The 26,230-nt window shown below is 42.1% G+C and overlaps 1 protein-coding gene across 1 annotated transcript in view; it reads left to right on the forward strand.

Moving 5' to 3' along the window:
* The window catches only part of TBX15 (T-box transcription factor 15), a 139,855-nt gene that overhangs the window by 60,868 nt on the left and 52,757 nt on the right, over window positions 1–26,230 (forward strand). The window contains exon 2 of the mRNA XM_065417459.1: window positions 25,737–25,950. Coding sequence (XP_065273531.1) covers window positions 25,737–25,950 — 214 coding nt within the window. The remainder of the gene's footprint in view (window positions 1–25,736; window positions 25,951–26,230) is intronic.

Consider the following 26,230-nt stretch of genomic DNA (forward strand, 5'->3'; position numbering starts at 1 on the left):
ATGATCCCGGAGTACTTGATGATAGCCTGGCGTAGAAAAGTTTCCTACCACGGAGGACCCAATAAGGCCACTCTCCCCAGGAACCTCATGCAAAGGCTTTCCAATTACCTCCAGGAGAGCTTCGTGGAGATGTCCCATGAGGATTTTAGCTCTATCCCCGGACATATAGACCTTCTTTTCCAGTAGCTGCACTGGCAAGGACTAAAAAGTAGAGCACCTAGGGCAAAGTAATCATCATAAACCGGACGTTGTTTGATTCTTTTGCAGTAGTTGCACTGCCAAGGACTAAAACGTTAAGCGTCTAGGGCAAACTAATCATGAAAAACCCATTGTTAATATTGTTAATATTCCTGTTCTGTTCAAAATAAATGTTTACATGTTTTAAACACTTACCGACTGATCCTTCCCCTGATTCTGGCTCCGGGTTAACGCCTGGGGACGGTTGGTAGGGGATCTCTGAGAGGGTGATGAAGAGATCCTGGCTGTCGGGGAAATCAGCGTTGTAAGCGCCGTCGACTGCCTCGTCCTCCTCATCTCCTTCCTCATCTTCCCCGTCTGCTAACATCTCAGAGGAACCGGCCATCGACAATATCCCATCCTCAGAGTCCACGGTCAGTGGTGGGGTAGTGGTGGCGGCCGCACCTAAAATGGAATGCAGTGCCTCGTAGAAACGGCATGTCTGGGGCTGGGATCCGGAGCGTCCGTTTGCCTCTTTGGTCTTCTGGTAGCCTTGTCTCAGCTCCTTGATTTTCACGTGGCACTGCATTGCATCCCGGCTGTATCCTCTCTCTGCCATGGCTTTTGAGATCTTCTCGTAGATCTTTGCTAGATCTCGCTGTCTTTTCGAGTGCAGCTCGGAAAGCACGGACTCATCGCCCCACACAGCGATCAGATCCAAGACTTCCCGATCAGTCCATGCTGGGGCCCTCTTTCTATTCTGAGATTGCATGGTCAGCTCTGCTGGAGAGCTCTGCATCGTTGCCAGTGCTGCTGAGCTCGCCACGATGTCCAAACAGGAAATGAGATTCAAACTGCCCAGACAGGAAAAGGAATTCAGATTTCCCTGGGGCTTTTCCTGTGTGGCTGGTCAGAGCATCCGAGCTCGGACTGCTGTCCAGAGCGTCAACAGAGTGGTGCACTGTGGGATAGCTCCCGGAGCTATTAGCGTTGATTTCCATCCACACCTACCCTAATTTGACATGGCCATGTCGAATTTAGCGCTACTCCCCTCGTTGGGGAGGAGTACAGAAATCGAATTTAAGAGACCTCTATGTCGAACTAAATAGCTTTGTTGTGTGGACGGGTGCAGGGTTAATTCGATTTAACGCTGCTAAATTCGACATAACCTCCTAGTGTAGACCAGGCCTAAGGCTATCTGGCCCTTTTGGTTAATCTTACTTCACCCAGCGCTACCTATGAAGTTCATCATAGCACCTGGGAGTGGATAATTTTGATTTGAGCAATTCCCTCAAGTATGGGTCTGTTAGCCAGGAGTTGCTTGGCTGTTCCATTCAGGCCAGTTTTAGCATGATGCAGTGGGGCATTGGGAAGTTCTACTCACAATTGTTTGAGAGCACTGTAACTTACAGATACCATGGAAGATAATGTATATGTGTATCTTTGCATTTGTGCATACTTAGCTCCTGCCCAAATCCCCCAAATCACTAGCTATTTCTACAATATATTAATAGGTAAGAAATAACTATAGCTGGCTGAAAAATACAATTTTATTTCAAATTTTCTATGAAAATTTTTGCACAAAATTGTTTGGGTTGAATTTTTTTGTGGAATTAAAACTGTTTTTTTTGACCAGTTCTAACTACAAGTGAGTGATGGAACAGGGATTATAACACATGATTTCTGCTTTCTTGACTCCTGTGCTACCAATTAGACCATTCAGCTTTATAAAGTACGAAAGCCTTGTTCATTCTTGGTCAATGGCAAACGTTGTTGATCTTTCGACTGATGTGTATGGTTATGGGCTGTACTGTTTCTTGCCTCAAATTTTTCATATTTCTGGGGTTTTATTTTGAAGCACTTCCCCACACCTTTAAACAACAGTCTGTGTAGTATGTATGAGCACACAGGTAAACATAAGGAAGACACATGCAGTAAGTCACCAGGAGTGCATGGACAATCTGAGGTTTGTGAAGGAAATAAAATATGAACTAGCAGTGACACTGCCAAAGATATGTAATAAAACCTTTAAAATAGTGGACTAGAACCTCCAGTGGCTCAAAGCAGCACTAAAGCAAGCTTCCTTTACATATGGAGGTAAATACACACTAGTTCCTGTGCAGATGAGCACTATGCCACTGTTGCTGTGAGGTTGAAACAGTCATACAAGGTCCCTCTGGAAAGCGCCTGTTTGGTATTTACAAATCTGTATGTGTGCGTTTGTAGGTTGGTGTTGACGGATGAGACAGCACTAATGTTCTCAGCATGAATGCTTCTGTGTTTGAAGTTATTGCTAAGTTCATAATCAGGGCTCAGGCCTTTGCTGTGCTTGGTCTGCTATGTGCAGAAGTAATGGGGGTCCCACCAAGGGAATCCCGGGGGCCTGTTAACTTCAATGTCAAGGATGGCAACTAGATAGTTATTAATCTGTGTTTAAATAAATTGTCTTATTTAATGAAAAAAATCATAACTCGAGTGTTGGAAGGAAAGCAAGCGCAAAAGTCAAGAAATGCAGGGTAAAGGTTTGCAAGCCCCATCTCAGCTCTGCCCCCTTGTGTTTGTGCATCAAAGTATAATCTGTGATCATTGCACATTATTTGTCACTTAGTACAAAGTGAAATGACTTTTACAACTTTACATGAAGTACTGCTCTTTATTTGCAATTGTTATTATTTCAAAGTGGTATAAGCTAAATTGAAAAAAGGCACTCAGTGTGGAATAAGAGTGTCTACATGGGGAGTTATACAGGTATAACTATAGGGGTATAATTATGCTGGTAAATTTCCCCATGTAGACAAGCCTTGAGATGATTCTGGTCAGCATGATAGGCTGCAGTTACAGCACACCAGCAGCCTAACAATTATCTAGTTGTTTGTAGGCATCACAGCAAAGGAGAGTTTTGAGTGTGGATAATGAGGTAGCTTTACGAAAGCTTATGGGGGAACTTCTCCCATGCATGAGGGATGGAATGAGAGTTCTAGTTAAAAAATTTAACAAGTGGATGATGAAGACTGGCATCATTAGCCAATTGGAGGTTGGAGCTGACTTCTCAGTAGCATATTGAGAGATGGTAGGTGGGAAGGGACTTGAAAGAGAAGACAAGTAGTTTTTCTTTGATGTCATGATGGGAGGCAAAAAAAGGGGTGACATGGTCAAAGTGACAAGATAGGAAGCTTATCTGTGGAGCAGTGGTTTAATGGATATGAGCAGGGCAAGAATGCATTTCTCGAGGTCAGGGAAGAGGACGTTGCAGTTGTCAAACATGAGTATTGCCAGTTCACACAAATTTGGCCCCTGTGCAGCTAGTGTCATGATGATGTGGAAACCTGCAGCTCCGTGTGATGTTTGAGAGACAATGCTCTCTAGAGTAGTGGATGGTATACTGAATTACACACACAGCACGCCTGAGATCCATTGGCTAGTATTAACATTTCTGTGCATTTCACAAGCCCTTATTATGGGCCATGGCCTCATACCCCAGGGTATCACTATGAGTCACATATTTCATAGATAAGATAATTAGTAGTTTGTAGAAAGTTACAACAAGTAGAGCTAGGAAGAGAATCCAGGGCTCTAGCATAACAGAGCTGAGTCATCTACCTTGCCACACAGTCTTTCAAAACAGCCATCAGATTATGTGCTTGTGTAACCCACTAACAGGGGCTCTGTCACCCTATAGCAGGTAGTCCACATATGCAGGTTTTAAAGTCTGTTACTGTGGGCATGCTACGTGAGCTCATTCTCTAGGTTAAGCAGTAGAGATTCATCCAGAGATTCCTGGTTCAGTCCTAACTGATAATCTGAATAGGGATGTTGGTACATTTGGCTATGTTGCCTGTAACTACTAGACCACAATCTGTTCCCAGACCCAGAAATAGAAACCAAAAACCTTGATGCCCAGTGTTCCATTGTTGTCTCACAGATACTTGTCTGTGTTGTGTTTCCCTGCATTGGCTGGTCTGCATAGAGGGTAGCAGCCTGCTTTCCACCTACTGCCCCTACCCACGAGGTATTCCTCGTGCTGAGGAGGTCTAGGCTGTGGATCTAAAGATGTGTATACAAATTAGTGTAGGGATCCTGCAGTAATTGTTAGACTCATTTTATATTGTAAAACATTGTATTTAGAGGTAAATTTGGATGTTGTGCTAATTGTTTTACTGTTGCATTTTTATTATTTGTATTTGGTTAATGGGAGCTGTCCCTTTAAGAATAGGTGGTGGCAGATTTAGAGTGTTTTAGACTGTGAGCTCTGTATGGGAGATGTTGTCTATATTACATCCAGAGCATGGACGCCCATACCTGTGAAAGCTCCAAAAAGGTCAGAACTTGATTTAATCAATTTCTTTACAGAAAGCAAGTCTCCTTTTCTAGAGGGTCATTAGCATTTATGGGGACTGGATGCCGCAGGGCATTGCTTATCAGCTACAGAGTCTATTACAAATAGGTGACAGGTTGAATCCTGCCCAGCTCAGCAGGGATTACCAGCTGTTCACATCTAATGGATGTTTGATGGCCCCTATTTGAGATGAGTCTCAGTTCTAGGTCCCACATCACAGACTGACCACTCTGTTCCTTGCACTACAGTGTCATCTCTTCAGGGCAGGGACTGTCTCTCACTGGGTGTTTGTTCTGAGTCTAGCCTGATGGCACTCTGATCCCAGGCAGATCCTCTAGTTAGAGCTCCTGCAGCAGGGGCCAAAATTGCCATACCCACTATAAGTGTGTGGGAGCTGGCATCACTACAATTGTTACCCACACACTGGGGATGAGCAGGAGGAATTAATAAATCAGCAGACAGACAAAAGAGTGATTAAATCTTTTTTTTTTAAATCAGGATTTTTCAGGGGAATCACATGATTTTCTAGGGTCTGATCCATGAGTTTTGAACTTTGGGTTGGTGGTACTATTGCATTTAACCCAGCTATGATCTGTTGTTTTTCTACATCTACTATTGCTGATGGTTCTTATCACTCTTTGTAACTTAGAAGTGATTTTTCTAAGGATAAGTTGTCTAGCTTCAGTTCAAACTAACCTCAGAGTTATGAACTACCTTAGGAATGGAGGTTGTTCCTAGCTCTGAAATGTTCGTAACTCTGAACAAAATGTTAGGGTTGTTCTTTCAAAAGTTTACAACTGAACATTGACTTAATACAGCTTTGAAACTTTACTATGCAGAAGAAAAATGCTGCTTTCCCTTTATTTATTTTAGTAGTTTACATTTAACACAGTATTGTACTGTACTTGCTTTTTTTTTTTGTCTCTGGTGCTGCCTGATTGCATACTTCCGGTTCAATCAGCATAGCTCAATTGACCTGAGCCAATATATACCATCTAAAGATCTGGTCCAGTAAAAGTCCAGTGAGTGAAGAGTCTTGTATGAGACTGAAATATGCAAGTTATGTCAAAGCCAGGGAGGAGTATTTTAGTTCTGAAGATGAGTTTCAACATATTGACTCCCTGCCTGGCAATATTTTCTCACAACTCCTTATGGGCCAGTTTGCGACAATCTGCAACAGGCCCTCCATGGGGGCAGTGTGGAGTCACATTACCTGAGAGGAGGTCCAGGAGTGATTTATCTCAAGAGGTCTAATCTCTCCCTGAGCTTTCTGGCATACATGGGGAATGCACAAACTCCACCTTCCCTTAGGAGGGTGATGCAGCCAGCTCCCATGGGTATACCCATGCAGTTCTACTGGGTGGTGTGGATAAAAAGTGGGAGCATAGCCTTGTCTCTCCCCCCTTGGGGTGATTTGTGACCATGGGACATTAGGCACAAGCCATCCCTGTACTCCCCTCAGTACTGGCACCGCTTTTGTGCCAGGCAGTTGCGTGAGGGAGAATAAGGAAGTGGTGGCAAAAGCTCTTTTCTCCCCTACTTCCCCACGCAAGGATCAGTGGCACTTTTACCTTTGTGGGTGAGTGTGGAATAGCTCCTAATGCAGTTTTGGTTCATAATGGTTTCGAATTCTGATTTGTAGAAGTTTCATGGCGAAGGAGGAGGCTGAAAAAACTACAAACAAAACAATCCTGTAGCTAAATGGAAGGAGCAGCTGCCTCATGACATTGCCTGGCATACACTCTCCTTTTTACATGTTCAGCTGACAGTATAATGTAATATAATTTGTTTAGGTGCATGGCATAATGGGAGCAACATGAGCCTGTATGGAGAGGAGGCGCACAGTGCAGCATGTTATGTGGAGGAGGAAAATGCTTTGTTTTCCCAGGGATGAGAGGAATGTTTTCATATTCCTTCCTGGGGGAGGGGAGTGCTTTACAACATGTTGCCCCATGGGGGAAGTGGAGTGCTGTGCTACTTTTTGTCTGCAGGGGAGGGGAGCCCTGCATGGCACTTTGTTGTGCTGAGCAATGCAGTGGTATGGTGTGTGGGGCAGGAAGGTGGGGGGTGCATTGCATGTTGTCACTTGCAGTAGTGGAGCGCTGCATGGTGCATTGACCACGTAACTCTTTTGCTCACATATGTGCTCCAAAAGCTTGTCTTCACTTTAATTTCTGACCTCAGAGTAGCGAACGTTTTTGCAAAGGCAAGTCAGGAAAGTTGATACCCATTTGTTGAAGGCTACAAGCGTTTGTAGGTTACTCTACGCCAGGGCTCATCAGTTATTTTTTGGCCAAGGTATAGTCAACCTCCAGACTCCAGAGAAAATAATTTAAAAAATAACAATAATGATAATAATAAGTAAATAAAAAGATTTCACAGTCCGTTCAAAAACGTCTGGTGTTCTGGATTTGGCCTGCGGTCCACCTATTGACTACCTTTGCTCTAGGCTGATTCCTAGTGTCTTGGCCTTTACAGTGATGTTAACTACTTTGAGTAAATTGGAAATCAGTTAAGTTGAGGTAAAAAATCTCTACTGAAGACAAGCCCTAACCACTGGACTCAGGGATATTCTGTGGGGCTTTCTCACTCTCCTGTTGAATCTGTTCCACTTTAAATAAATAATTAAAGATTAAGTGAGCCAGAGTGAGTCTGGCTCCATAGCCCAGCGGTTGGGGCACTCATGTGAGAGGTGGGAAACTCCTGTTCAAATCCCTTCTGACAGGGGGGAGTTGAAGCAGTTTCCCACATGGTAGCATAAGCACTGGGCTAAAGGCTGGAAGGGAGACCATCTACTCCCTCAGCTGTTTTGTGTGGAGTTGTTGGGCATGCTCTGAGCATGCCTACTGGATCAGACTCTGCAAATGAAATAAGTGCCCGTCTTCCTCCGGTTTGTGGATTGCATTGGGGTTTAGGTGTTAGCTAGGCATTTGGAGCCTGCCTGAGGCAGCTGTGTGCATGCCCAGAGGCAGAAACGTAGGCACCTAGGGGACTTTTACAGCAAAAATTTGGGTGACAAGTGAGTTTAGGCACCTACAGGGCTTGGTGGCAGCTAAGCAATGATTTTTTGTGGCTCACAGTGGTGCCTAAATCTGGGTTTTAGGCTCCTAAGTCTCTTTGTAGATCTGGGCCTTAGGCTCTCACTGCCCCAAATCCCCATCTGCCAAATGGGGATACTAGCACGGTCCTGGGGTAATAGCACTGACCTACTTCAGAGGGGTGTTGTAAGGGTAATACATTACAGATTGTGAGCCCCCCACATTACTATGTAAGTACCTGAGATTAATCTTCATTTAAAAAATCTGTTTATCAACATATTTCATATTAATGAGTATTTTCAACTAAATGCCACAGCTTTGTATGGTGGTGGTGAGATGGGAACGGAGGGTAGTGCATGGCAGTGGGATGGATTAATGTTATAGTGAAATTTATGGGGCTGTTTCAGTAGAATTTGGTTCCTTTGGGCCACAGAGTACACATAGCTCTTGCTCAAGGGACTGTCTTCTGGGTAAATATTACAGCCTTTAGGAGTAAAAGAAGCCCATGCCTGTAAACCCTTCACACATCCCTAGCTCCTTCCTCTACCAGCCCGTCCGCACCTTTACTTAACCTCTGCTTTCTTCTTGTTTTCCTCCCTTCTCTTCCCTTCCTTCTCTATGTCTCCCCCCCACACCACCAGTCTTCCACAATAAGCTTCCCTGAAAAGCAATCCAGCTGCTTCTCAGACCCTGCTGAGCTCTGCAGATGGGCTGGGAGGGGGAGTAACAGATTCCCTTTGAAGCATCACTGTGGAAGTTCACAATGGGACTTTGAAGGGAAATTACTGCTTCCCCCTGCAGCCTGGCTGTGGGGCTCAGCCACCCTACAGAAATGGCTGGGATGCTTTTCACTTCAAACTGCCTGATTGTACAAGAGGAAATGGAAGGGTAGCAGGAGGGTGGTCAGAGGGAAAGTGGAAAGACAGGGAGAAAAGAGGGGCACTGACATTGTGAACCTGTTTTTTGACCACTGTGAAGTGAGGGCTGGCCGCTTTTCTATCAGATCAGTACAGACCTCTGGCCACTTTACACTATTAGAAAGGAAGGACTGAAATGGCTTTTGAGCTACAAATTGTAGTTGACAGGGTAGCTGGGATAATGGAGGATGGGAAGAGGAAGCAGAGGTCCAAATATCCAGTTTCAAGAGCTAAATTAATTACTATTAGATTGAGCATGCCTCCTTAATTTAATCCGAGTCCCAGTAACGGGTGCCTTAGCTGGCTATTGGTGCACTTGGCCTTTGGCCCCAATCCTCACAACAACCCTGGGATATGCACCAATACTTAACTATATTTTGCCTTTGTGCTGTTTTGTCAGGCATTCTGATCGTCTAGAAAGATTAATCTGCTACAGTGTCTGGGATGGATGAGGTGGAACATCTGTGTATCCACAAATTGTATATTTCCTGTACTAAATCATCACTGGCACAGGTAGTGCCTGTTACATGACCTGATCCAAAATCCATTGACGTCAATGGGAATCTTTCTGTCCGTGGGCTCGGGATCAGACCCATAGTCAATTCATTGTACTTTGCAGCAAGCTGGATCTAAACTCTGTGACATGGCTTCCTGATTTCTTTGGCAGACAGGACATTTTTGTGGCACCTTCTCTTAAATTAAAAAGTGGAGATTTTTATTGATTTTAATATAAAAATGAATAATTCAGTGAGTGCAGTAGCCACTGCGAGAATTATTTTGATATTACATTCCATTTATTTTACGCTTTCTTATATTTTCATATGCCACAGATTTTTGTACTGATGACACATAACTGCATTGTTGTAGAAATAAGTTGTAAATTTTTAACAATGAGGGTAATTAACCATTGGAACAATTTACTAAGGATTGTGGTGGATTCTCTACCACTGACAATTTTTAAATCAAGATTGGATGTTTTTCTAAAAGATCTGCTCTAGGAATTATTTTGGGGAATTCTATGGCCTGTGTTGTACAGGAGGTCAGACCAGATTATCACAGTGGTCCCTCCTGGCCTTGGAATCTATGAATCATAGAATTTGTCAGTAGGTAAGCTGTAGGTTTGGGCAGCTGAGTACAGGAGAGATGGGGGGTTTGGCACCTAGGAAAGTATGGAAGACATTTGGGGATCGTGGGATACATATATGATCTGTGCCTGCTAAAATGATCAACAGTGAAATGGTTAACTATGTTGCCACTGAAATTGTCATCTTTAGATTGCAGAGTTAACTCCCCACAGAGGTAAGTGGGGCAGTTCAGATCTCTCAGAGCTAATGTTTCAGGCTGTCTGTAGTCTCAGGAAGTCAACATTACATTGGTTTTCTCAGTTCACATTCTGAAGGTTTTTTTGCAACTTAGAACCAGGATACTAAAGCAGAAACTCATGGCGAGGGAGATTCCTCAGTAGTGTCTGTGGCAAGAAATCATGGAATAATTGGGTACTTTGCAATAGTTAAGACTGAAATAGAGTTCCTGTTATAACCCTGTTTTGAGATACTCATATGATTCCTATGTGTTTACCTTTTTATCTGAAAATTGTCATGCTTGGGCTCTATCCCAAAAGGAATGTTTTTGAAATGTTTGAACGTTATTATGTCTTTGAGTTATGATAGAATGGAACAAAAGTACTTTTCCCATTGTCATAAATAAAATGACTTTTTTGGCGGGGTGAAGATGGTGCAAAAACAGCTAAACTGGAACCTTGAAGTCTGTCATGGTTCCAGTTCTCCATGTGCAGCACATGCTTTTCAAAGTTTAAAAAAATGGGTTGTGAAATAGCCTAGTTCTGAATGTTTGAAGATGGACAGCTGTGCATGTATATAGAAAATGTATGTCCATGTGTGTGAAGTAGCTTGGATCCTAAAAGTGCCTACGCCAGCCCCTCGCTGTAAATCAATAGCATGTAATACATTGACTTCAACAGCTATGGGATTAGGTCCTTAATAATGTGCCACTTTCATAACTTTAACACTGCCAGATTGATTGGCTATGTACAAATAGGCTGGTATAAGTTATGTCGCTCAGGGGTGTGAGTAAGCCACCCCCCTGAGCAATGTAAGTTACACTGACCTAAACGCTGGTGTGGACAGCGCTATGTAGGCAGGAGAGCCTCTACCACTGCTCGCGGGGGCTGGAGTGATTAAGTCGACAGGAGAGCTCTCTCCCTTCGGTTTAGAACGTCTGCACTAGCAGCGATACAGCGCTGCAGCAGCATTGGTGCCACTTTGCTGTGGTAAGCTGGGTAGTGTAGTCACACCCATTATTTTCAGAGATACCTTAGTGTAATTTAAGGTTTGGTGAGATCTACAAAATGAGATGGTTTGATATTTCTGGTGTCAGTAATTTGGGAGTTATGCGAATGCAAACTTTCTGAATTAGGCACCTTTGAGAATATGCCAGATTTAAACATTCATAACTTTTAAAATTAGGACACTTCTTTTCTTAACACATACCTTGATGTTTAGTGTTGGATGACAGCCATAAAATAAAAACTGTTTTTTGAAGTTTCTAGCATCTATAGATGTGGAGCTATGCAAGCACAAACCTTCTGAATCAATCTCTAATGCTATAGGACTTGGACATTTAGGCCTGATTCTCCATTTAGATGCACCAATTTTATGCCAGCATCACTCTGCTGGCACAGAGCTGGTGTAACAGAGTGGAAAATCAGGCTATATAGCACGCTGAGAGGGTGTATGTATGTACATGAGACTGCAGCTATGACTGAAGAGGCATGTACAAAGTCTGATCATGTGTGGGTAATTGTGACTAGATATAGAGGTAGTATGTGGGGGCGGGATAGAACATAGGTGTTTGAATGGATTTCTCTGTGTGTGACACTGAATGTCAGGACAAGAGCAAAGATTTCTTTCGATGAAGGGAAAGGGTTTAGGGACATCTTCAGTGCCTGTGTGATTGGAATGTGTGAGTCTGTAAATATGAATGGAGCTTGCAGGTTCATTTGGTTCAGCTTGTGATTGCCAGGATGTTTGAAAACGTGCGTCTGAATGTGGGTGCTCCTCCTATTTGACTAGTAATGTATATAGATAGAGGACAACTGTATGTGCGTTTATCTATGGGCCAAATCTTCAGCTGGTGTGAGTCAAGGTAGGTCAGTCAAAATCAACAGAATGACACCAGCTGAGGATCTGGCTGATGGAATCTATGCGTGATTGCATGTGGGTGTACGGCTGTCTGGGATCGTGCCTGGCACACTGTGTAAGGATGCTGCTTTGGAAACTTGAACTGAAAATAGCTTGTAATGCAAGAGAGAGAAAGCCAAGCCACAAATAACCATCCGTGCAGCAATGAGGTTTTCTGTTAAAGAAAAAGAAAATGCTCGCTAAGACTGGTTCACCAGCCTGTTACATCAGCTTTATGATGGTGTTACTCCATTGAAATCTATAGGGACTCTGGGTGCTTAGGACTTTGGAAAATCAGATCACTTATTTCATTGTTTAAATATGCATTTAGGAGCCTACCTTTAAGCACACATTTTAAAAAAAGTCTTGGCCTTAGCTTCCCTCTTTAGCGCTTATACTCTTTAAATATCTATATATGGTTATCTTGTGCACCTGTGCATCACTATACGTATATAGTTCTAAAATCTTTTCCCATAAATCAATCCGTCTAGCTCTTTAAGTATTTTTTCCTCTAGTCTGAACTCCTTCCAGGTTTCTCCTACATCTTTTGGCTACTGAAGTGCCCCAGCTGAACACAATATTCCAGCTCCCCTCTCTCCAGGCCTAACTAGAGAAGGACAGTTCCTACTATAGGCTAGTGTGAGTTAACAATCTGCTCTGAGCATGGGATAATGTGTTGTTGTGCTGTCCCTGGAGTAACCCAGGAGGTAGGTTGTGACATACTGAGTCAAGCACTCCTTCCTGGCTCCCTGCTGTTCAGGGGAGGGAATAAATAGGTATAGACTCAGTGCAGCATATGTCTGTCAAGGTGCTGACTCAGCTACGCTGCCTGGCATGTAGGGAGCAGGGATGAAGCCAAGGAGCCACCTTTTCCTACCTCTCCACCCACTTAAAGGGGAACGTAGTGGCTCTACAGAGCCTGTTTCCCCTCCTGCACCATGAGTGAAGGTCATCAGCTCAAGGTAGTAAGGGGGCTTGGCTTCCTACACCCTATAGGAGAGCTGCCTTACCTGGTCTGGCTTCAGATTAGCCACTGTCTAAGTTTCCACTCAGTTCCAGGGACCCGTCACTTGCCCACACACTCCTAACTTTCCCAGGAACGACTCTCTGCCACACCCAGAGTCTTTTCAGGTCCTTCTTCCAGGGCAGTGTTTGGTTAATTCAAACAAAACAAAATAAGACAAACTCACAATCAGTGTAGGCTGCCAGTATTCTCTTCTCCCTTCTCTCTCTCTCTGCTCCACCCATTTGATGATGATTCTCCATTTACAATTACATGTTGAGAGCTATCAGTTAGCCAGCTTTTAATCCATGTTATGTGTGCCTTGTTAATTTGATATCTTTCTAGTTTTTTAATCAAATTTTGTGCTTTACCAAGTCAAATGCCTTATAGAAGTCTGTCTATTACATCAACACTATTATGTTTATCAATCAAACTTGTAATTTCATAAAATAATGATATCGAGTTAGATTGACAGGATCTGTTTTCCATAAACTCCTATTGATTAACATTAATTACATTACCTTCTTTAATTCTTTATTAAATGAGTCCTGTGTGAACCGCTTCATTTTCTGCCTTGGATCAGTGTCAACCTCACAGGCTTATTATTATCCAGGTCATCCTGTTCACTCTTTTTTAATATTGGTACAACATTCGCTTTCTTCCTGTCTTCTGGAACTTCTCCAGTGCTCCAAGACCTATTGAATATCAACATTAATGATTCAGCGACCTCTATCAACTCTTTTAAAACTCTTGGATGTAAGTTATCCAGACATGCTGATATAAAACTTTCTAACTTTATTAGCTGCTGTTTCACAGCCTCATGAGTTACTATTGGAATGTAAAGAGTATCATCATGTCATATGATATGATTACATCATCTGGCTTTTCCCCAAATATAGAACAGAAATATTTATTGAACACGTCTGCCTTTCCTGCATTATTATTGATAATTTTACCATTTCCACCTAGTAATGGACCAATACCATGTTAGGTTTCTTTTTTTTCTTAATATACTTTAAAAAACTCTTTTATCGTCCTTAACGATACTGGACATACATTTTTCCTTTTATCCTTTTGCTTCCTTTATCAATTTTTTACAATTCCTAGCTTCTGATTTATATTCATTAATATCCCCTTTAGTTTGTGACACTGTTCTGTCTCACACAGTAATGCAGGCTTTGTTTCAAAAAAAGTTTTGTGTGGTCCTTGGGGGCTAGAAGTTAAAAAGGAAATCTCTGTTTCATACAGATTTTTCTGGTGAGCTGTCTCATTCAACCATAGATACCTTATTACATGGCCAGACACTAGTACTACAAATGATCCAGTTTAGATACAAGGCATTAATCTATACAAGTGACTGAAGAAAGCAATAAATTTGCCACTCAGGAAAAAATACCTGAGGATGGTTATGACAGTTCAATAAAAATATCTGCTTAGTATGCAAAAAAGAGGTTTAAAAAAACAAACAAAAAGTTAAATTGTATAAGGAAATGGAATAGAAAATGCTAATGAAAATATAATTCCATTATATATATCAATGGTACACACTCATCTTGAATGTTGAGTACAGCTCCAGGAACCCAATTTTTTTAAAAAATGAAAGGGGTTCAGAGACAGATGATAAAAATGATTAGAGGAATGGATAGCTTCCATCTGAAGAAAGACTAAAAGGACTGGAACTAGAGGTGAGAGAAATTCAGAATTTCCATCCCATTGGAAATTCTGACATTTCAACATGTTTGCATCCCAAATCAGGATGAAAAGTTGAAATTTTGAAAATTTTCACAGAATGGAAATTAAAAAAAATCAGTTCAGAAATGCCAAAATAAACATTGCAATTTTGAGAGAAATTAAATATTTTGACATTCTGAAATTGAAACTTGTTGTTTTGTATCAGAGGGGTAGCCGTGTTAGTCTGAATCTGTAATACTTGCATCTGAAGAAGTGAGGTTCTTACCCACGAAAGCTTATGCTCCCAATACTTCTGTTAGTCTTAAAGGTGCCACAGGACCCTCTGTTGCTTGTTGTTTTGGTTTGTTGAACTGACCTGAATTGTTTGTTTCCAGTTGTTAAACTGCATTTTCCTATTGTGGCACATTGCCTCATAGGAGTTGTAGTTCAGGAGCCTGGGCCAGGCTCCCTGGCCAGACTATATCTCCCATGTTGTACCATGCAGCTTAGCCAGAAGGTAGCACTGCATTATGGGATCCAAGTGCATAGGGACAAATGGGAGTCCAAACTAGAATTCCCATAAGGCAGTGTGCTGATAGGGAAATGCAGTTTAATATTTTGCTGAACTTATTTGAAACTAAAAGTTTTGGGTCAATTCATCAAAACAAAATATTCCAATTCAGGTCGAATCAACCCAAAACAAAATATTTCATTTCAGCTTTCCTGACAAAAAAATGAATGTTGGGAGGGAAATTTCTCACCCAAACTTTTGATTTTTGTGGAAACTTTATTTTTCTCCCAGAAAATAATTAAAATGGAAAATTTCAAGCCAAGTCTTATTGGGATTAGTGAGTTTATCCCATATAAAAGGGATATGGTAGAGGTATCTAAAATAATGAAGAATACTGAGAAGGGAACAGATGCTTATATTAATGTATTCTCATAATACAAGAACAAGAGGACATTCAATTAAACTAAAAGGAACATTTAAACACATGTAAAAGTGGAAAAAATAATACTTTCTCCTCCCCCCCCCCATTGTGTAATTACATTGTGGAACTCACTGGTCTTTGAGGCCAAGAGCTTAGCAGGACCCAAGAAAGGATTAGACATTCTTCATTATAGTGACTGGCTCCCTAATACTTCTGGGTCATAGCCACAGCAAAAAGTGATGGTATAGGGAGACATATGTAATGCCCCTTGTTTGGAGTTTATAAACCACCACATTTCTGTGAATTGGGATTCATAAACATTTAAAATGACAATCTTTGATTTGTTTGAGTTGAAATAATTTGTTTGATGGACAGTAGGTTCAGTTTGGCTCTGGCTAATCTCAAAAATTTTAATCTCAGGGCGAGCATCACACATTTCTAGCATTATTCCTATGGGCAGTTTGTGGCAGTGAGATTGTTGTTTTTTCCTTTCTTCACCAATTTTTGTTTTTGCTGATAGAGATAAGTGCAAGCTGAAGAATCCAGAAACAAACTGCCACAGAGGCTGTGATTAGGAAGGGTCAGCCATAAAGCTTGGATCTGCTTTAAAACTGCTCACTTTGCAGTTATTGAGATCCAAAATTTTGGTTCAGATCAATCTCTAAATATTTATTGTATGATTTTATCTATAAGTATAATCATTCTATATATGAACTACACCATATGATGTATCCACTGCCTGGTCTTCTTTTTAGTTTTCCTTACCTTTCAAGTGTGTTTCCACTCTTTAATTTTACATAGACTCTTGGATGTTGGTAGAACAAATTCTTTGTAGTCTGTACAACTGAGTATCTCGGTCAGGTTAAAGAGGTCACTAGTTTCATACTCTCCTCCTCTTTTTTTTATGGGCCACTTTCTCCCTAGAACTTTTTATATTTGTTAAAACCCTTAGCCTCTCTTTTGTTCTGCATTTGGTGGTGGATGTTGTTCTTTTCTTTTTTTTGTGCAGCGTTAACTGATTTGTTATATTCTTGTCTGGTTCCCACCTCCTTTTCCATTTCAGGTACAGGCCTTTTTAACCTCAGATATTTGAACAGTCTCTTTAAAAGCCAATTTGGTCCTTTCTTGTCCTTAAGAGTCAGTGGAGCAGTGTCAATTTACTCTAGCTGAGAATATGTCTCAGTGACTTTTAAGATTCTCCTGATTTCTTCCATTCTGAAAGTTTAGTTGCACTTTGCACACTAGTGGTCCAGTCCATTGAGATACTGAATATCCTCAGCCCCATTTTCTTCAGTGGAAGTTGAGGGTGCTCAGCAGCTGGAAGGATTGAAATTTTTTAATTCCCCAGGATTAGTTGCCCTCCAACCTAATACTGGGGGCAGTTGTGGAGTACCAGGATATGCAGATAAAGGAGACTATAAAAAAGAGCAAGTTACATAAATCCAGAGATAATAGTGTTGATATAATAGGCTCTTGTTTAATATCAGATTGATGGAATGGCTGAATTTCTTGACTGTGACAGATAATCTTGGATAAGGTCTAGATTGACTGGTTTGTGGGACTAATAAATCCTGTTCTGAAACATCACATACAACAGTCCTGGTCCCCTGCCTCACACATGTGTAATGTGCTTTGCAAGGAAGATTCCAATGGCTAGGTTTTCAGAAGAGCTCAGCATTCAGCAGTTCCCATTCTCAACTGGAGCAGCTCTAAATGGGAGCTGAGCTCTCTCAAAAATCTGGCCCCAAACTGTAATCTTCAAAATGTAAACGCTTCCTTTACCTCCACACTGCTAGGTGGGACCTCAACACTATTGAAAAAAAGGACTGATTGGGAGATAAAGAGCCACTTTGAAGTTTTAGGCTGTGAATATATACTCGTATTCCTGGATGAAGCAAGAGTTAGCTTTTTGAGACAAACATATAGGGCCAAATACACCGGTAAACTCCATCTGCTTGGCACTGCTCTACCAATTCAGAGGAGCAGTAAATCCAATTCAACTGGTGGATTAAGATAGGTGTACAACAACTTTGCATTTCTGGAGCAGTGCCAAGCAGATGAAGCATACCAGTGAGTCAGGCACACATTTTTTACCTCTCTGGCACCCATGTTCCTTTATTGAGTCTTGTGTGGAATAAACCAAGGAGGAAGTAATGGAGCCTGGCAATATGCAGTCCAGTGGATGTGAGACCCACATTTTGAACTAGAGTGACTGTTGTTTACTTTTTGCGTTTTCACTTTTAGATTCTCTTATTAATATTTCTGATATGGCTCTATGTAACACTCCATTTGTCAAACATTCGAGGGCATATTTTCGGTCTTCTTTTTCTATTATTGATTAACAGAGTGATGAGTTTTAGAGCATTTCAGTATCCTTACTGATGGGTATAACCCTCATTAAGCACACTTCTAAAACTTACTGAAGGAGAAAAAGGATATCCTTGTGGTTAAGGCACTGGACCAAGGCTCATGAGCTCTGGATTGAAATCCTGACTCTGTCATAAATTTCATGGGTGACTTTGGGCAAGCCATTTAATCTGCCTGTGCCTCAGTCCCCATCTGTAAAATGGGATGATAATAATACTTACCTTTCTCCCACTTTTTGTCTGCCTGCTCTATTTAGCTTGTAAAGTCTGTCACTATGGACCTAATTCTCATTTATGTTGAAGCTCCTTTACTCTGCTCTGGCTGTGTAAAAGGTCTTCAAGTGGAAGGAAATTATTTTGAGGCCCCTTTCTGCTGCCAGAGTGTGTAAAGGGGCATTAGTAAATGAAAACCAGATCCTGTGTGTCTTTTCGGTGGCTAGCACAATAGGCCCAATATTGTCTGGGGCCTGTAGGTGCTAGTGTAATACATATAATGCATATTGATAATAATGAATGTATTATAATTGGGACTGCACACTTTTTATAATGTACCTCAAGTTTGAGAAAGCACAGTTAATACATTAGAATGAATGAATGAGAAATATTTTTTGGTAAGACACTCTGGTACACCATGACAGACTGCTGTAGAATTATCTTCCAGTTGTATTTTATGTTTAGCACGTGGCATTTGGCTACTATGAAGGATACTTAGGGAGAGGTCTATGTGGTTGAGCTACCACTATATGTTTGCTATATCCTCCAGGTACTTAGCCTTCCTAGGTGTGTGACCTTTTGTACTTATGGCCCCAATAACATGGTACCTTTTATGCATGTCTGTTACATGTGAGTGACTTTGTGAAGGCCCCCTGTGCTGACATTAGCCAATATGAAAGTGAGAGATCTAGAGAGAACCATAGGGTCTGTCTGTGTTCAGCAGCCTGAATAAGGAATTCCCTTTATATTCATTTCAGCTGTGTTCTGTCTCTACCACAAGGGACACTGTATGACTATATGTGACCTTGCCCAAGTTTGCCATGTCTACGTGTGTGCAGGGTTTTGCGTGATCTATTTAGGGCATAGATTCCCATTGTTAGCAAATGTACTTTAAGGAGAGTAATGGCCACCTGTTGCACAAAATGTTCACAAAGCTTGCAAACAGAAATAAGCTGTGCAAATAAATAAATAAAACCTAACAGCTGCCACATTCTGGCCCAGAGAAACCTTCATTGCAGTGGAGTGGGAAGGGATCCACACTATGTATGTATATATACACAAACAGAGAGAGAGACAGAGAGAGAGAGTGGGGTTGTAAAGTGTTCCTGGACAAGTGGCATTATACACATGTAAGATTTTTCTCTTTATTTTTAATATTGTGTAGTTTAGTATCTTGGGTACTTTACAGTAAGGCATTTTGGAAGCCTAATATAATGAGTAATGCCCAAAAAATAAGTGACCAATAGGAGGACCCATTAGGAGATCTGAGGACAGTCATTGTGGACCAGTTCTGCCCTCAGTTACAGAAGTGCAGCTCCCAAAACAAAGATTTATAGATTCATAGTTTAAAGTCCAGCAGGGACCATTAGATCATCCAGTCTGACCTCCTGTATATCATAATCCATTACACGTCACCCACTTACCCCTATATTGAGCCAAGTAACTTGTGTTGTGGCTAAAGCATATCTTCCAGAAAGGCATCCAGTCTTAATCTGAAGACATCAAGAGATGGAAAATCCACCACTTCCATTTGGAGTTTGTTCCAATGGTTAATCGCTCTCACTGTTAAAATGTATGCCTAATTTCTTATTTATATTTATCTGGTTTCAGCTGCCAGCCCTTGGGTCTTGTATGCCTTTTTTTCCGCTAGATGAAAGATCCCTTTAGTTCACTGCATTTTCTGCCCCTGAAGGTACTTACACTCTGTAATCAAGTCACCTCTCAATCTTCTTTTTGATAAGCCAGACTGAGCTCTGTAAGTCTCTCACTATAAGACATTTTCTCCAGCCCATGAACCATTTTTGTGACTCTTTCTACACTCTCTCCAATTTTTTCCAACATTCTTTTAAAAACATGGACATTAGTACTGGACGCAGTATTCCAGAACTGGTCTCACCAATGCCATGTACCGAGGTAAAATCACCTCCCCACTCCTACATGCTACTCCTTTGTTTATGCTTGGGTACTTCCGAGTAATGCATTTTTTCAGTGCACAAGTTGCACTACTTGAATACAAGATTTACCTTATATGACCACGGGTCCTTTTTCTTAATGCTTGAATATAAGGCACAATATTTCCATGGGTATTCATCCATGAAAGCTCATGCTCCTATACATCTGTTAGTCTATAAGGTGCCACAGGACTCTTTGCTAATATTTCCATTGTATTCCAAGTACAAATAAAGCCCTGCTGAAAAACAATGTGTAGAATTAGTGAAAAAAGTCAACACCTTTCATAGCTCTGATATGGCTAGAGCTTCAGCACTGGGTTGCTGTGTGGTCACAAGTGGGCTGTTATGAAAAAGTAGGTTGTCTGTGTGGTGGACATTGGGCAACTGGATTATAGAAAGCACTTGAAGATAGTAGACTGTTGTGTTGTATAAAGTGGGACTCCAGGGCAAGTGGGGATATGCGGCTATGCTGCAGAAAGCAGGTCGGGGATGCTGCCCTGTTGTGCACCACATAATGCAGATGGTGGCATTGTGCTGTTGGGCTGTGGAGAGAGGGGATATCAATAGAGTTGCACAGTGAAACTGGGGCAGAATTTAGCCCTGGGTGGGGAAGATATTGGGCTTGTGTATAGTGGAAAATGGATAGGAGATACTGGGTTGTTGTTTCAGAAGGCAGATAGGTAGACTTTAATTTTTTTAACTGAACAGTAGGGACAATGTCAGATTTAATACCCCTTTAAAAATGGTTTGTTACAGTAGGCATACCCCTAAACCTCCATTTCGTGTCAATGTAACACTGTTGGTCCATTAGGAGATGCTTGCCTTTGAAATGAGATGAGATCTGTGGTTGGGATGGTAGTAACCTTTTTTCGTTGTATAGTCAGTTCATTGGCAACAGGTTATGGTGGCTCTCAGTAGCATTTTTGGGAACTGTGCACATTGGGTGTCACACGGCCTCTGAGAACAGTTTCAGTTCACAGTAGTGCACACAAAGCTCTGTGGAGCCCGTAGACAAAAAATAGCATATATGGTGAAAGCCACAAGGAGGTTCAATTTATTTGGCGGGAAGAGGAAAAGGAGATCTAAAAGGGGATTATTGGTAAAGTTAACAAAATATCAATCCTAACATCAAACAAACCACAATAGTTTCCTCTTGTCCCCCAGTCCCAGCCAGCCTTCCCAAGCACCAACATCCCTGAGGGCTCACAAAGTGACCTCATGGTGTTGCTGATAGGCACAGGCACTGTTAACCATTCCAGGAGTTCCCATTTTCTTCTGGGCTAATGCTAGCAGACTGCTGGATATGTGGTCAATGTGATGGTCAGGGCCTTTCATGATAGTAAAAATCCATACAATAGGGTAACAGAAAGAGGAGAACTTGTTATAAACACCAAGTCCAATAGACAGAAGTCTAGGGATGTTTATTATGCATATAAAAAAAGCCCAGGGCACCTTCTGAACCTAACTGTCAATATTGTTGCAAGAAGTTCCTCACAAACAGCACCAGCTCTTCTTATGCAGGTCAGACACAGTCTCCATCATCTGAAATGGGATCAGCTCACTGGTTCTACAGGCTCTTTGTGATGAGGAGTAGCAGGTTTTGGACTCTTTATTCTCTTTTCCTTCTCTAACCTCTCTGGGGAGAGAAGATTGCCTGGGCTGGCTGAAGGGACAGCATGTTCTTGTGGTAGGCAGGGACTTCTCTGCACAGAAAACAGAACGTCAACATTTCCTTCCAGTTACGTCACTACATATATCACGGCTGAGTTAAACAACAGAGAACAGCAGAGGGAAAGAGAATATATGAGGTACAGGCAAGAGAGAAAAGGGTTGTTTTTAGAAGAGATTGGAGAAGGCGGGGAGAGTCAACAACACAGGGGTCCAGGAAGTTGTTCCAGTCAACAGGAGCTATAGAGAATCTATGGGATTTGGGGAAGGGACATACTGGAGGTAGATTTTTGACTGGAGGGAGTTCATAGAGAAAAGTCCATAAAGTCAGCTGGTGCAAGTCCATGGTGGCTGTTAGAAACAAGGAGGGCAGATCTGAACTGAGCTCACCCTAAGTGAAAGGGGTAAGGATACAGTATGAAAGGATTAGAATCCTCGATTGTCTCCATCCCCACCCTTACTAATGTCAGTAATGGAAGAGCTCAGTTTTGATGTGTCCTTACTGAGGGACTATATCCTGCCCTGGAAGGAGGAGAGACTCCACCTAATAGGTCTGTAACCACTAAGAACCAAATGTACTTAGCAAATAGTATGAATTCCCAACCCCCAGCCCATCAATGCTGTGTATAGCAGCAGGTAGCCAGCCTTCATATGGTACCAGTCACTATAGTGTTCCATCTTTCACATGGAGTCACTTGCCTGTGTGTCCTGCACCTCCCCTGGATCTCAGATTAGGCACTTGGAGTTTTGTCTGAAGCAGTTCTTCCAGGGGATTCTGACGGGGTCTTTCTCTGGGGGAGACAGAAGAAGCCATATGAAGCTTCTCTCACCTGGAAGCCTGTTTGTTAATATCTCAGTCAGCAGCAGTAACTGGTGCCTGCCATTGTTCACCATTGAGCATGTCCACACACTTCTCTGTGTCAGGAACCACTCCCTCCATAGCCAGAATCACAGGGCTTCATTTTCCCTATAGTTACACCAGTGTAAACCAGAAGTAAATCTGTTGAATTCAAAGAGAAGAGAACCAAGCCCAGAAGATCAAAGTGTCAGAAGTGACTCAGGCTGTGTTGCTGCTATATTCCATTACAAACAAGTAGATGGGCCAAAATGATCTATGCTACTGCCAGCCACTGGTCTCTGCAATGAATAACCCTAGGGACTGGAGGCAGCAGGTTCTTTCTGTTAGGACCTAAAACTAAAAAGAGCAGGGCAAGTTGGCCATTCCCCTTTATGTATCCATGCATATCAAAGATAGAATGCTATGGTTTTGGAGTACTGCAGGATGCAGAGTAGGAAATCAATCAATGGAGCTGACTCTGAGGTGCTGGATGCCGCAACTCATTTTGAATTCATTAGGAGTGGAATGAACTTTGGATCTCAAAGGAGGTGCTCAGCACTTCACAGGATCAATCTTTTTTTAAGGTTGACTCCAGATTGGAGGACTTGGCTCATCAAAAATGAAGGAAAATGCTAAGTAAGTCCCAATGATTACAGAACAAAGAACTGGCAATGCCAGTGAGACCTCCTCACCCATCTCCCAAATCAAAAAACAAAACAAAACAAAACAAAAGGGTAATTTTCTGAACAATAGCATTTGCTGTTCTGAAGTCTAATCTAGGGGTAATCACAGATCATGCTTCAGGGCACAAAAATGTGATAGTCATAGGGGTAAGGAAAGATTTGATTTTCCCATGTGTCACATTGCACAGTTGGTCAGATATTGACACATAAGATATTGGCCACTGCTGGAGGCCTAATGGACTAACAGTTTGCATCTGGACAGTGAATTATAATAAAAGGATCTGATTCTTTTTTCACTTACATCATTGTCAAACAGGAGTAATTCTACTGGAGTTACTGGAGTTACATCAGTGTAAAATGGGAGAGAGGAGGATCAGGCCCAAGATCTGTAGATCTTGGTAGCACACAGTTCCAGTCAATTCACTGAAATGCTGTTGACTCTAGGCATCTGCTTAAAGCCAGAGATTGTCCAATGAGAAATCACAGGGATGACTTATACTGAAAATTGTTCAGAGTGAGGTTCAGTGCCAGGTTCACTCAGGATTGTTACAGAAGCAAAAGGTTTGTGAATGACACCTTGTTCTGTAAATTCATCAGATGATACGAGCTAAGCAGTTTGTGCCCATGTCATTACAGTTAGGAGGTTTCCAAGAACCCTTATTTGCTTCAGGAAGTGGTGTTGGTGGTTCAGTAGGTGGCACTTTTCTCTCTGAGTCTTTACTGAACCAGTGCTTTTTGCCTTCAGATGTACTCTGCTGCTGATAAACTCTTTCAGATAAACTGTAAATCTGAGACTCTGACCATTTGTGATGATTAAAGTTTACATCACACTTTTTGCAATGGAAGAGATGCTAGCCCTGGTGCTAGCCCTCCCTATATGTCCCCGAAGGGCAGTATTTCCTGTCTTAAACAGTATGTAATATTCCTGTACACCGTTAAACAGTTGTCTTATTCTCCCATGGACATGGCTTCATTTGAGTGGTTGGTGAGGTCATCCTTGGATATAGTTTGTATATCAATTTTTTTAAATTTGCAAAGCTCCTTAGAATCCTTTGTTCTGAAAGTCTCTGTGTACGTTTATGTTATTTATCAATTGCATTTGATTATTTAATATTAATATTAGTAAGTAATTTCCCATAAAACCAACTTGTAAGGCAATCTCTAATTTTAAAATGTTATGGATTTCTTTTGATGTAAAGATGGTGTGAATACTGGCGCAAGGAATCACCACTGTTAAAGATAACTTTAATTTACCCCAGTAGTCTAGTACTATACTGATTATTGTGCTTTTGCTCGTTAGTACAAAAGATATTTTCAGTATAGACATCTGGCTCAACATGCCAGCTTTTCTTTTGGTTGATCTCAGTCCCAGCTCTCTTCCTTTCTATCTAACCCCCTTTACTCCCTTCCTTCTCCACAAAGAAATCTAGGGGTCTCTTGAAATCCTTTATGCCATTTGCTTCAATTGCTTTCCCCAGTAACTGATTCCATATGTTTACCATCCTTCCTCCTTGTCCTTCAGAAGCCTATAGCATTTTCCTCACCAAAAGCTGCATGGTTGTTTTCCCAGGAAATGTCATTTTTCCAAAAATTATATTATAGGAGCATGGATGCCAGGTTTGTATAATTTTTGGTGGTGCCCAGAATAGGTCCAAGCAGAGCCGTCCTATCCATAGAACGGACTGGGGCAACCCTCCCAAGCCCTGTGCTTTGCGGGGCCCTGCACTTCTGGGGGATGCGGAGCCCAGGGCAGCCTGGGGATTTAGCAAGAGGCCTGGCGCTGGCAGCAGTGAGTGACCCAGCCCCAGCCCGCTCTGTTCCGCTCCGCCCTGCCGGCTCCCGGCGTTGGTCAGGGGAGGATGTGGAAACCGGAAAGAGGCAGGGCGGGGCCTTGAAGGAAGGGGTCGAATGGGGTAGAGGTGGGAGAGGAGCAGGGGCAGAAAAAGGCAGGGCGGGGGATTGGGGGAAGGAGTGGAGTGGGGACGGGGCAGGGGCGGAGCAGGGGCGGGAAGAGGTGGAACAGAGCTGCTGCTGGCACCAGGCCCTCCGCTAACCTCCAGACTGCTCTGGACCCTGTGTCCCCCTGAAGCGCAGAGCTGGGGATGGTTGCCCCGGTTCGTCCTATGGATGGGATGGCTCTGAAAATATAAGCCCCAACACTGGTGGAGCCGGGCCCACGTTCCTGAATATTGGTGGAGCATGGGCACTACGGGCCCATATAACTCGCCGTCTATGTATAGGAACAAATAAAATACATTTCCAAAGTGGTGCTGCCAAAAAACAAAAACAAAAAACCCTTCATTATTTTTGATGACAAGGGTATTAAAAGGAAAAAAGTACTTTGTTTAAAAATAGCTAACTCTGCAATAGTAGTGTGGGATGATGTGCAATTAAATGGAACGTAGTTTTCCAGTGAGCCCATCTAACTGTGGGTTGAATTATTTTTTTCCTTTCTATTTTTAATCTATACATTGTGCTTCATTCTCAGCATCAGGATGATGTTTTATATTTTATGTTGTGGGCAATTTTATTCAGCTGTTTCTAAAACTTTACTAAAATGCTAGATGTCATGTTGGAAACACAGATCCAGAAATCAGTTAATAAATCAGAACAAACTATAATAACATATAATAAAAGCCCATTGCGCCACTCTCCAGAGGTTCTCACTGTTGGTTCTTTTCCTTCCTTCCCCCACTGGTGCAGCAGAACTGAAATGTCTTATGTGGTGTATTTATCTTTCAGATTCAGAGCCGAGTACTGGGTCAGACACAGAGGTGTTGACTGAGAGAACATCCTGCTCATTTGGCTCCCACTCTGACCTCACATCTGGTGGCTCAGGTCCCCAGCCTCCTCCTCCATCATCCATGGAGGAGATCCAGGTAGAGCTGCAGTGTGCTGACCTCTGGAAAAGATTCCATGACATTGGGACAGAGATGATCATCACTAAAGCAGGCAGGTAAGATACTCATGGCTTCTTGCCCAATAAAAACAAACAGAAAGAGGACACACTTTTTAGTATGGTTACGGCTGGGTTTTAAACTTGTTTTCTTTCTTTAAAGAAGAATGAATACATGAATGAATTAGAAGAAGCAAACAGTTGTCAAAGTTATGTAGCTGTACCTCCTTGTGCTGTGATCTTGCCAGATCTCATAAATTAAACAGGGCTGAGCCAGATTACTGTTGAGAGAGGAGACCTCCAAAGTAAATTCATGCACTGCAGGATCAAGATATGGTTG

The sequence above is a fragment of the Emys orbicularis genome, chromosome 1 (assembly GCF_028017835.1).
Source record: "Emys orbicularis isolate rEmyOrb1 chromosome 1, rEmyOrb1.hap1, whole genome shotgun sequence".
Taxonomy (NCBI): domain Eukaryota; kingdom Metazoa; phylum Chordata; order Testudines; family Emydidae; genus Emys; species Emys orbicularis.